At 39.0% G+C, this 12,280-nt stretch overlaps 1 protein-coding gene across 1 annotated transcript in view; it reads right to left on the bottom strand.

The window, feature by feature from the left end:
• Positions 1 to 3,397: 3,397 nt before the first annotated feature.
• LOC149933552 (A disintegrin and metalloproteinase with thrombospondin motifs adt-1-like) overlaps positions 3,398 to 12,280 on the bottom strand; it is a 34,500-nt gene continuing 25,617 nt past the window's right edge. The window contains exons 7-13 of the mRNA XM_090157328.1: positions 11,279 to 11,403; positions 9,551 to 9,600; positions 9,354 to 9,459; positions 8,560 to 8,688; positions 6,465 to 6,633; positions 6,249 to 6,338; positions 3,398 to 3,603 (exon numbers count right to left, since the gene is read on the bottom strand). Of these exons, the coding sequence (XP_090013454.1) occupies positions 3,577 to 3,603; positions 6,249 to 6,338; positions 6,465 to 6,633; positions 8,560 to 8,688; positions 9,354 to 9,459; positions 9,551 to 9,600; positions 11,279 to 11,403 (696 nt within the window). The 3' untranslated portion in view covers positions 3,398 to 3,576. The remainder of the gene's footprint in view (positions 3,604 to 6,248; positions 6,339 to 6,464; positions 6,634 to 8,559; positions 8,689 to 9,353; positions 9,460 to 9,550; positions 9,601 to 11,278; positions 11,404 to 12,280) is intronic.

Raw genomic sequence — 12,280 nt, 5'->3', positions numbered from 1 at the left:
CAAAACGCGTTAAAAATTTGAAGAAATTAAATCAGTACCGTACTGTTCTCCACCACTCTCCCCGTTATGTAGTTTCACGGTTTTTTCTCGATTTTACTAAGATATAATATCCCCCCCCCTCCTGGAATTGTCATTATAGACATTTTTGTATGAGGTATTTCTAATTGAGTTCCTATTCCAGCGTCACGCGACTAGATACCAGAATTAACCTGTAATGTAATAAGTAGTATTTTGATTTGTCGATGTGAAAGATAAACTACACTTCTTTAGAGATAAGTTTTTATATTCCTTTAATGGCAATCTTCCTACTTGAAAGATGTAGCTTAGCATGATACTAAAATAACTTATTTACACACTTTAAGAGAGTATAGCCTTTTTTGGAATTGGGGGGTAAAACTATATCTCTCCCCGCGAGTGAGAGACACGAGCGTAGAAGATTTTTTTTATTCAAAGGAGAAAGTGCTGATTGAGTCTGAGAAGACCGCGAGCCCGGCGAAGACACCATCTGATTAATCAGGGCGAGAGATGTATAACGGCCACGCCAACGGGGGGATACGTGGGGACAGGGGTGGGGACACCCGTGGCGGAAGTGTTCCGACTACCCGTTGGGGGATTGGTGGTCGTCCTCACACGGCCATCCACAAAATCTGCCTCCCGGACGCCTGGGATTACAGGAGTGAGCCACTACTCCCGGCTGAGCGTAGAAGATTAAGTATTAAATCAGCGCCGCAGTCGTCGTAGCGGACCTTCCTTGCTTGGGTTATACTCACTTTAAAATTATAAAAATTAAAAGTTAAGCAAATTGCTACACTTTAACACCTATTGTTATCTTCATTTGAGAATAAAAGTTAGAATACGTCGATTTAGAAAGTCAGTGGAGACTCACTTTCCCTTCGTCAGGAGAGGGAGGACGGAAGACGACAGACCAGATGTCGTTATGACGCGCAATACATTTTTCGATAAAATTAAATAATGGTTAGATCAAACTAAAAATTACATATTTATTTCATTTAACTGAAATCTGCACCTCGATTTCTTTGCTATATTAGCTGTTCAAATTTTATACTTGCCTCACCATTATCTTTTAAGATCACGGGCTTTGCAAATTATAGTTGTTTATTGCGCGCTTCTGTAACAGGACTCAATTATCTGGGGCTTCAGCACTTCGATTTCACTATAAAGATCTTCAGTGTAAGTAATTAACTTTGGCGGTTCTGTAATAGTATTTTAGTATCACGGTATTTGGTAATGCGTATTTTTCTATCGCGGGCCTCAGTAATATGTATTTTATTATCGCGGATACAAACCATGCTGCTTTACGAAACACAAGCGTCAGCCCTCAATTTTTAAATTGGATTTGATATTCAAAATTATACATCTATGACCGTACAGCCTCCTGCACTAAATAAAATTCCCCATAATTAGCCCGTTGTTTCACTTAAAAAACATTTCAAATACAATAACGCCAATCTGCCTGCAAAATGTATTCTTACGGGGGCCATTGGGGTCCTGCATTTGATAAAAAACTTTCCTTTCGGGAGCAAGCCCGTAGCCAAATATGACCCGTTTCACGTTTTTCAAACATCATTAACAGGGATTTTGCCCATAGGGACTCTGCTCGCGGGCGTTTGAGCCAGCTGAAAGTTTTGCGCCCGCTCACCTCTAGTTCATACAAAAAATGTAAAAATATAGTTACTTCGACCGAAAGAAAGAAAACCAAATCCATTAAAACCACTTGAAGGTCGATTGCACCACAAAAGTGCATCCCAGCGTGCCTAGAAACCTGGTCACGAAAGGAAGAAGTCCCAAACATCACCCGGCCCCGCCTTGGTGGAAACTTTAACCGTTTCTGCAGTTAGGCCGCGTTCACACTTGGCCTTGATATTTATTTAAATCGATTCAAAACGTTCCGAATGCGTTGTGTGAACCAGGTTAAATCGTTTTAAACCGATTCAAACCGTTTTATACCGCTTATGTGTGAACGTAGCTTTATAGTAGCCCAGATTGACGGGGCCTGAGGAAACGTTTCCGCTCGCCGTCCAAAGACAAGAGAGACTATGAGGCTTATTAAAGATTCTTTGCCGATCCAAACGATACGATATCATCAACAGCGAATCAGAAACTTGTTTATCGTTTAACGTCATTCCAAATCGAAACCACCAATAACCATTACCCCCCCCCCCGCCTATACTTCCGGCACCTTAAGTGTCAACCCTCCAAAAATGGAAGGATAACAAATCCGAAAGACGGAGAGAAAATAGACAACTCTGCCTGCATGCCGGGATAATTCTTAAACAATCTTCTCGGTTCCGAGTCTGAAGCCTGATCCGGACAAGACAAGAAAGACTATGAGGCTTATTAAAGATTCTTTGCCGATCCAAACGATACGCTATCAACAACAGCGAATCAGAAACTTGTTTATCGTTTAACGTCATTCCAAATCGAAACCACCAATAACCATTACCCCCCCCCCCGCCTATACTTCCGGCACCTTAAGTGTCAACCCTCCAAAAATGGAAGGATAAAAAATCCGAAAGACGGAGAGAAAATAGACAACTCTGCCTGCATGCCGGGATAATTCTTAAACAATCTTCTCGGTTCCGAGTCTGAAGTCTGATCCGGACTGGAAAATGCGGAGAAACTAAAAAGTACGAGACGGCCCCAAGAATGGGGCCACTTCCCCGGAAATATTAAAATCAGACTCCGTTCCGAGATTTTCCTCGAAGTTGAATAAAAGATGCAAAGCACAAATAACAATCCCTTGAAGACGAAATTTGGCACCTCGGGACGTATTTCGATTTAGTGGAACCCCAAAATAAGGAATTTTACGTGTAAGACTGTCCGAGAGAGAGAAAGTGAAGTGAAGAGAATCCACAACCGAATCGTCAGCGAGATCATCACGTCACGACCACACTTCATCTGGTACCGTCCTAACCTACGCAGTTTGCTTTCATAGCTTTAGAAAAATTTAAAAGGGGCATTTGGTTGTCGCAGCATTCGCCATATCCAGCCCTAAAATTTAGATGTATACTGAGAGTGTACTGCTAGAGTTAGAGGGACGTGCAAACATTCAGTCTCACTGTTAAGGCTTCTTTCAATAATAAGATCTAAAAACATTGAAACTCCTAATGTTGAATAGCTTGTACTGACCAGTGTAGCGATTCGATCATTTTTTGGTACTGGTTTTCATTCAATTTAGTACTTTTCTGCAAGTAAAACCGGTATTATCTTCCAATGGTCATCATAGTTATAATTTCTTATGTTTAAAACGCTCGCCGTTAATTAAAGTGCCGAAGCTGGCGACATCTATAATGGCGTTCTCTGGTGTCGCTTGTAACATATTAACAATTTCTCAATGAAATAAACTAGTACAAAATATTTAATCGATTACATTACAATGTTTGATATACTATTTTACCGTAGTTATCTCTACCGTAAATTGTACTATTTTAAAGATGGCTACAGATAACTCCGCGTCTGTTTGGTCTTGAGAAGACCGATGGCGGAATGAAAGCGATTCTAACGAGTGGATGGTCGCCGTTTAAGCGCTCGAAGATCATTTTCAAGTCAACTCTATTACGAACACTTTCCTTGTCGGCACATCTGGAAAATAAGAAGAGTTTAAATAACAGTTTTGAGATTTGAACTTTTGACAAAATAAATTAATGCACTACGTCGTCAATCTGTCTACCTCAAATTTTTCTGTACAAATATTTCGTTATTAATTTCAGATTACAAAATGATTACCGAGTAATTATTCAGCTATTAGCTAATCATTTTATCACACACCAATGACGTCAGTGGTGAACCCCTCGGTGAACTGATCATTTTTAATACGAGGACCCTTGCCACTAGAATGAACGAATACCCCTTAGTTTCACTAAACTATAATTATTATATATAATATTACGTATTCTTATTGTATTATAATTTATCATATTTATTTGTAATAACAGTGTTAAACGAATGAAATTATTTATACTTCGGGAGAATGACTATTTGGAGACTATTTTAGTGCTGCTCCCGGTCCTCCTCGTGCTCTAGCACTAAACTCCTTTCCATAAATAAAAATCAGATCAGCAAGGTATCTAATGGGTTTTCTACAGCTTAGGTCTTCCAACGCGACTAAATCGCAGGCACGTGGCATTTTTGCTGCCCCCTCTCGTGCCGAGGAGGCGTTAATTTAGGCCATGATGGCCCCGGATTGTCTCGACTTAGTCATTCTCTCCAAGGAAGATTAAAGAATGTTACGCCAGTCTGGCGAAATTTTGCAGCCTACCCTTTCAAGGCTCGAAGGGGGAATCGGCAAGGTCATTGGCAAGGACATTTTTCTCAAAAACTATTTAATCTACAATTCAGGGTATATTTATTGGTTAGGGAACGTTTTAATTTGTAAATTTCAGAAAAATCGAAAAATATTTCGTAGTTTTCTAAACTTTTTTTTTACTGTTAGGCGTCAGACAAACCGTTTCCATTAGAAAGTTGTAGAGCGTACTCTCGAACCCACAAATAAAATTTGTTCCATCGAAAAAGGAAATTGTTCATTTATATTTTACGTCATGAACAAAACCAAGTTCTTACTACCTAAAATAGGTTTTGCAGAGCCATTTCTAAATGAAGTTAGAAGCATGACACTATTCAGTGTACTAAAGAATAAGTTTTTATTGAAACAATTAGACTAACAAAGTGAAATACCGAGGTGTTTATCTCCGATTTCGTTCAAACTCGGGTGGTAAGTAGACCTTCGTTGAACTTGAAAATCTCTAAAGGGTGGACAAGAATGGGCTTTCGTTTTGCCATGGCAACCGAAAAGGATTTTGACAATTTAAAACATGATTTTCTCAACGCCCATATTTAAATTTTTTTCCCAATTTACGTTAATTTATACATTTAATGTGTGTTTACCACAATTAACCCAATTTATGTATATTTACCCCAATTGACATGTATTTATTAATTAATTAATGAAACTTTTAAATTACAGTTAACACAAGGACCATACGAGTGGCTTAAACTCTTAAATACTGCGTTTTAAACTAGCTATAGAAAACGATTTTCATTTTCGTTAATAATAAGTAGTTTCCACAAGCGTTATTAAACAACTATTATTTTTCAAGATGGCCTTCGATAATTTTTGGCTACAGAAAGGTACACGCCGTACAGGACCACGGATTACAGTCCTACTTGCTGAAGTATCGTTTAATCACTGACGAACTGCCACATGGGCCCCCTAAATTTGGTCAAGTTCTGGGACCCTAGGCTTAAGCCTACTCAGCCTATTGGCCAATGCTATAAATTTCATTTTTTCCGGGTAACGTTGATTAAAAATAAGGTGTGACAAAAAATATCCTGATAAAGACGCTCAAAAAATACTACCTTAGCGCCATTTGGTTATCCTTCGGAGTTTTATGTAACCTTTGATTTGTCGCTTCCCAAGAATTAAGAAACGGAGCTGTGGTAGCTATTTCGAGTTTCAATTTTAAAAGTTGGCGAATAAATTAATAGTTAAAAATAATTTTTACTTTTTGTTAAATTTATAATTTAGAAATTATTGAATAAATTAATTTGATTTTCTTTAATTTAAACAACTTAGTTATCTCAGATACATTTTTAACTCTAATCAGAATCGACTAGAAATTTGGGAGTCAAATAGGAATTGAATCTGAGCATTTTTCGAACGGGTCTAATTTTATGTCCTCGAGACTCAATTAAATTTGCTAAGATTCGGTACTAAACTCGAAGCCTACCAAAAAAAAGGGACTGGTTATCTAAAATTCAGAAACTAATTGACTTATATCTTTATCCACTAGGTGACTGTTCTAACTTAAAAAGCTTAATGAGTGTTTTTGATCCACCCAAAAACCTAAAAAACTCCCGACGATTATAAACCGTTAACACTAGTTCTGCTGCTCATCGGTTGCTCATGCCGAACTATTATAACGATGTTTTTTAACGACTGACTTAGGCTTTGCATTATTTTCCAAAATATAGCTCTTATTGCGATAACCGTAGTTTAATTTTTAACATAATTATTAATATTGTTTAATTACACAAAATCTTAATTATCAATATCATTAATTAGATAAAATAAACGTCATTTTCCTTGGTTTATGTCCCACAAAGCTAAGAAACCAAATTCCTTAACAATTTGGACTATGCTAATCGTATTTTTTTTCTTAAAAACCAGATACTATCTGAACGCAACCCATATTATTACTAAATGGATTACAGAACATAAGATACGTTACTCTTCCGTTTTCGCAGGCGCTTCCATCCAGGGCGGGATGCGTCGTTGTGGCGGTCATCCCAGAAATGCACCACAGTTCCCTGCAGATATTCTGCAAATTTAAAAATTTTCTTTTTATTAAAGTTAATTTTCTTAATTACCCCATTTTTCACAAATAGATGGCACTAGCGTTCAATAACTACAGAAGAGGGAGGGGAATATCGGTGACTTTACTTACGCTGTAAGGTTTCTTATTGGGAATGTAGGCGACGTAGTTCTTCCCCATCGAGAGTTTGCATTGTTGGTCCGGAGGATACTCTTGGCCAGGCAATTTCCCGTTTTTCACGAAGTCAAGTTTGGGAGGTTGACGGGCGTCGTCGCTCAGGCAGGTTCGGACTTGTTCTTTCCTGCACACAGAAACAAAAAGGTCAATTACTCCACTATGAACGCTACAGCTTGATTTATGCAAAGAAGAAGATTTTGAAACGACAATAGTGGGCTTTCTCTTTTTTTTTAAATAACGGCGCATGATGCACGCTCAGTGGCACGTCATTCGACTTAAAAAGTGCGACCGAGCGCGCATCCTTATTATATGGAGCGGGAAAGCGCCATAGTTTCGTGTAGCGCCATCTTCAGCGTAGTTCGTTGTACCTTTGAAAATAGCCCCCTGTCAGTTTAAATTGTTGCTCTTAAAGCATTATCATAAAAAAATATTCTTAAAAATTGGCAAAAACCAAGTAGCGGATTAAGATTTAAGGTTTTGGCCCAAGAGTTTCTACAATTAAAGCAAGAGGTGGCTTAAAAGAAAACCATGCCATATTTTTCGTGTTACAATAAAGATACCCTGTAAAAGTGTCGCCTTCTGTCATTGCAGCGCAGCGACGTTTTTTACTATTACCACCTGACAAGAAGCTCCCGCGATTTTTGTAATTCAGTTAAACTAATTTGATAAACATAACAACGGCGTGTAAATTTGCATATTTTCCCTTCATTTCGGTCAATCAAAAATATGTTGATTATGATTTACCAAATAATATCTGTATATGATAGGACGGTTAGAATTTATAGCCCGGTGTACCTAGGAGCAGAAACCATACCACCGGAGGTCTATCATCATAGTGCCCTACGCCAGAGTCCACCTAGCCCGGACAGGTGCAAATACAGCAACGGTAGTAGTACCCTACTACTGATGGTCGCACCGTAGACGCAAGTCACTCAACCCAGCAGAAGGTGCAGCATGGAGGCCCACCGCCCCACAGCAGGCTACCCAATCCGCCGAGGCGGCCAGTTTGCATGGACCCTCTCCGTTAGCCTGAGCCGAAGCCCAGTATCCAGCCCCTACCTGACCGAAGTCGGAGGTGGAGTCTTTGACCAGAGCTAACACCTCCCAGTGCGCCACCGCCCTTGTGGTTTACAAGAGCCGGACCCCGACTCCCCGGTAAGGCCACCAGTTATTGCACACTCTGACCGTTAAGGGCCCGTTAAACTAGACAATAGAGAAGGACTTTAAACCAACGACGCATGCCCCATTGCGAATAATACACTAGGACGGACTACACTATAACCGCTTTTTTCATTATAGTCGAATTAAATGCTCAACTTTCTGACATTCTGAATTCACAGGATTACTCTTTTCAGTTACCAGTGAGTCTTCAAGTGGAATAGTAGGCCTCGGAATCGTATAAGACACTGCCGGACAAACGCATAAGCTGTTCTGACTTTAATTCAAATGACAAATCATTCGAATTTCTTATTTTTAATCTAACTTGTTTAACTTAAATATAAATTATTACAAAATGGAGCTCCACTTTTCGGGAGCTTACAAATTCGAGTCCAATTTCAAACTAAATAAATTCGTTGTGTTATTAATAACGCTCGAATGAGCACGCGTTTTCAAACAGTAAATTTAACGTAACGGATCTTTACTTTCAAACATATTACAGTGCTTCTCATAGTTACCATAGAAATAATATTCAATATAAAATATACGTGTATTATAAATACCATATTATGATTTATTTATTAGACCATATTTTCGATCGCGTTATATTTCCTAATCAATAATAGTAATACGCCAATAATAATAATAAGTTGCTTAATACACGACATTTTTTAACATAAGCCGTGCCTCGAAAACAATAAAGAGACGTCTACAACCCTATAAATTATCATGTTTGTAGATTTAAAGGGCTAAATCTCAAATTAATTTTCGGATTTTCGAAACGCCTTGAGATTCAAAATCCCGTGCGCAATATGGTTTATGACCGAACCCTCGATTTCCAATAGACACCCTAAACAGTGAATAACCTTTCGAAAATGTGACACGCACTTACTTGAGAAACTTGACGAGAGCTTTGTTGCTGCACGTGGACCACGTCATCTTGCCAGCTCCGGTCACGGGTGACATGATGAACTTGTTGCCGTCGCAATTGTTTCCATCTCCGTCGTGAGGCATTCCCAAACTAGAGTAACACCAGAAACCACATTTTTGTACTAAAAACAGGAACGTTTTATGGATAGGTCAGAGTGCTTGCCCATCTCTACTACAAAACGAAGTGCAACCCGTTCGTTGCACATCGGAGAAGTACACAGATAGGAAATATCCAATTGATTCGTCCCGCCATCTATCGACCGTTAATAGTTATCCAATAAAGGCTGTACACTACATTAATGTCATGTACTGAATAAAGACATTTTATTGTGTTCCATAAAAGGCTCTTATCAGTTAGGCATGTTAATTCGGAGTTCGGTAGTCATTGATTAAGTTCCTTAAGTGGGTCAGTTATTCGAAATAGTAAGATAACAGTGGTGAAGCTTGGTTGGAAAGAGACTCCTCACTGCTTAAGACTTTGCGCCACTGCATATCTTGGCAAATAAAACCAATTTCGACGTAAAAAATCTGTTACGGCCGGTCACAGTTGCGTACTCTGAGGGCTTATAATTCCACCCACTGTAGTGGTGTTTGGAGTGACGTAGAACTGACGTCATAGCGAAAAGATGATCGTATCTATCGGAAAACAAGACAAGTCACGGCTCTCTGCACGAGCTCATGAATTTTTACATCAGCTACGCATTTTGGGAGAGGTCGTTCATTGGTCGTAGTACTAGTGTTGGTAATGTGACTCACTTGTGTCCCATTTCGTGCGCTATGACGTAAGCGGCCTCGAAATCGTCTCCTTCGTTAATTGTGCAGCTGTACTTGGGGATACACATACCGTCGAGCCACGCTTGACCTGCAATACACAAAAGAGTTTAATGCAATTTGATTAAATTTACAAACTGACTTATTAAACGTGCAATCCAAAAAAAGAGTGTTACGCTTACCTAATACTTTGTCATTTTTTCGTCTTCCCACGGTCTTGTATAGATTTAAACTTAAAACATAAAATATCAATTCAAATTAAATTAACAGTCTCAGATTTCATTAACAGTTAAATGGATGGTTTGTTTCCCATTTCAATAGACTAGCCTGACAATAAGTTGGATTGCTTAACTGAGGTTCTTTTTATAGAAAGAATTTTGGAATATTTTTGGCTCGGTTTTGTGATTAATAATCAGCTAGGCTAATACCTAAGGCACCACCCTAGGCCCAAGTCATCGAGCGACTTTTAATGCCTTTAAACAGGTGGCCGGGTTACAATGCGTAGGAGGGTGGTGGCAAGCGCTTCATGCCACGCAAGCCAACAGCTCCCTACACTTACTATTACCGTTAACCTCTACAAGTTTTAATGAGAAAGGGAAACCGAAGAACTCGGGGAAAACCCTTTTAACCAGTGGGGAGAGAACTGGCAAACCCAACGCGGAAGGAGTGGTTTCAAGTTTTCACCCAGTGCCACAAGCTAGCTTCGAACCCGGCGAGGCCAAATTGCTAACCACTCCACCACCCCACTTCATCTGTATTGGTTTTTTAAATTAATTTAAATGATTAGAACTTATTTTTTATATTTTAACAATCGTATACGTTTTTCCATGCCCATTTCATTTTCCCTCTGCCCGACAGGTAGCTCCATAGTAGATGGTGGATGTTTAAGTAAATTTTAGGTTCACAGGAATTGCAACAGCGCGCCTACATCAGTTCAAATACGACGAACGAAAGTAGAATGAATATTCCTAGGGGTGTGCGAGTACTCGATCATCATCGAGTACCCGACGTTTTTTGAGGTCGAGTACTCGAAACTCGAACTCGAATAAGAAAATTTAAATACTCGTCGATTATCGAGTAGTAAAAATTTGCCTTATTCGAGTACTCGACTACTTGCTAAACTCGTCGAGTTATTTCCCCGTCGATAATATTCAGCCCGTCGTGTAATCGTCTCAAAAACGCCACACTCCCCCTCTAAAAGAGTCTCTTTCTCTTCGTCCAGCCCTTTTCTCCACCGATGAAGCGTTTTATTTTATCTTCAACGCGCGGCTGCGCAGTACACAGCTATGATATAAATAAATGCCACCGTTACCTGCTGGTACTCTTAGGCATACGGTGCGACGTCTAGCTTTGAATTGGTAGTAGTAACAAGTAAGGCGGACTTCCTGTACTTCTAGAACTTTCTCTAAAGTTTCGGTTTCGAATCGAGCTTCACTTAGGTGGTTTTTCACGACTCTGACGGCGGCGTTTTTCGGGTGTTAGGTTTAACGTATTCTTTTAACAATTAAAAACCGTACAGAACTATGTTAAAGCTAAGTAGAAGAATAATATAATTAAGTTAATTTAGATTTTAAAGTTATTAAAATTAATTAACATTTTTAATTAGCTATTGGTTTTTCTTTAATCGACAACCTCGGGCGATTTTTCAAACTACTCGAGTACCCGAACGATTTTTCTTAAATACTCGATACTCGAATAAGGAAAAATTTTAGCTTAATCGAGTACTCGAGTACCCGACTCGACCAAAATAATACCCGACTCGACTACTCGACGAAAGCTTGTCGAGTACTCGATACCCGACTCGATCACCAAAAACCACTACTCGCACATCCCTATTATTCCTACCTAGATGAACTCCTGCGTGAACTACTAGTGAATACAGTGTTTCGAATTGAGTGACGGTGACTTACCCAGTGAGCATGATGGCGTGATCCCAATGACCATTCTTGCCTTCGGGCGGGTCTTTCTTCGCTTGCCAATTGCAGAAATTGTCCAAATACTTATCGATGTCACCGCCGCCAGTGTTCGGGGCGTTCTTCAAACGAATATTCAAATTAAAAATTTGAATAATAGTGACATGACTGAAATTTATATTCTAAAAAATTTTTAACACGATATTTTCACAGATAACAAATTATGGTTTTACACCCTTAAACCCTTAAAACTGGGGTTTCAAATGGGACACATTTCAGGTTGCCCACCTATATACCTGCAAATCGTAAGACCCTTAAGTATATCTACACCAATTCATCTTGATAAAGTATACAATGAAGTAAAGATAGGAGTCTAGTTCAAACTTCGTAAAATCGCCAATTCTGTATCTCGACAACGGCTATGTGATCTTTCAGAAAATCGGGAAAGCTGCCGAAATAACTCCAGCATTAATTTTGCGGTGTTGGTCCATTTGATCGAAAAATATGTGATCGACAGTCGATCATTATACGTTGAAATTGATCGAAATTCCATTTGATCGAATCCCATTTGTCATTTGTTTCATAAGATCGAACCTTCAAATGATCGAATACTATTTGATCGAATTCAAAAGTATTTATAGTACCAGTTGGTATGTTTTTATTTTACCGAATGTCAATATGAAGTGCAGAAGGAATAATGATGGAATAATTCATTGCTTTAACTGTATTAAGCCACGAAGATGAAGAGATTTTTACTTTATACACTATATGATGGAATTTTTTTATGACATCGACGATAACGGCCCGTTGTTTTTGATATATATATAAATAGGGTCAGGTTAGGTTAGGTTAGGTTAGGTTGATGTACGAGCGCCGTAGGCGCGTATGCCCCGTTGTATACGGGGTGTTTGACCACGTTCACGGCCCATCTATTGCTAAAAATTAGGTACAGAGTTCGTTTTTTTAATAGGTCTTTCTATTAATTATGTCCGAGAGAAT

Source organism: Leiobunum rupestre, chromosome 8, assembly GCF_980474605.1.
Source record: "Leiobunum rupestre chromosome 8, qqLeiRupe1.1.hap1, whole genome shotgun sequence".
NCBI classification, from domain to species: Eukaryota; Metazoa; Arthropoda; class Arachnida; order Opiliones; family Sclerosomatidae; genus Leiobunum; species Leiobunum rupestre.
Note: the sequence above shows the minus strand (reverse complement) of the source record. Positions and strands in the feature narration are given on the sequence as shown.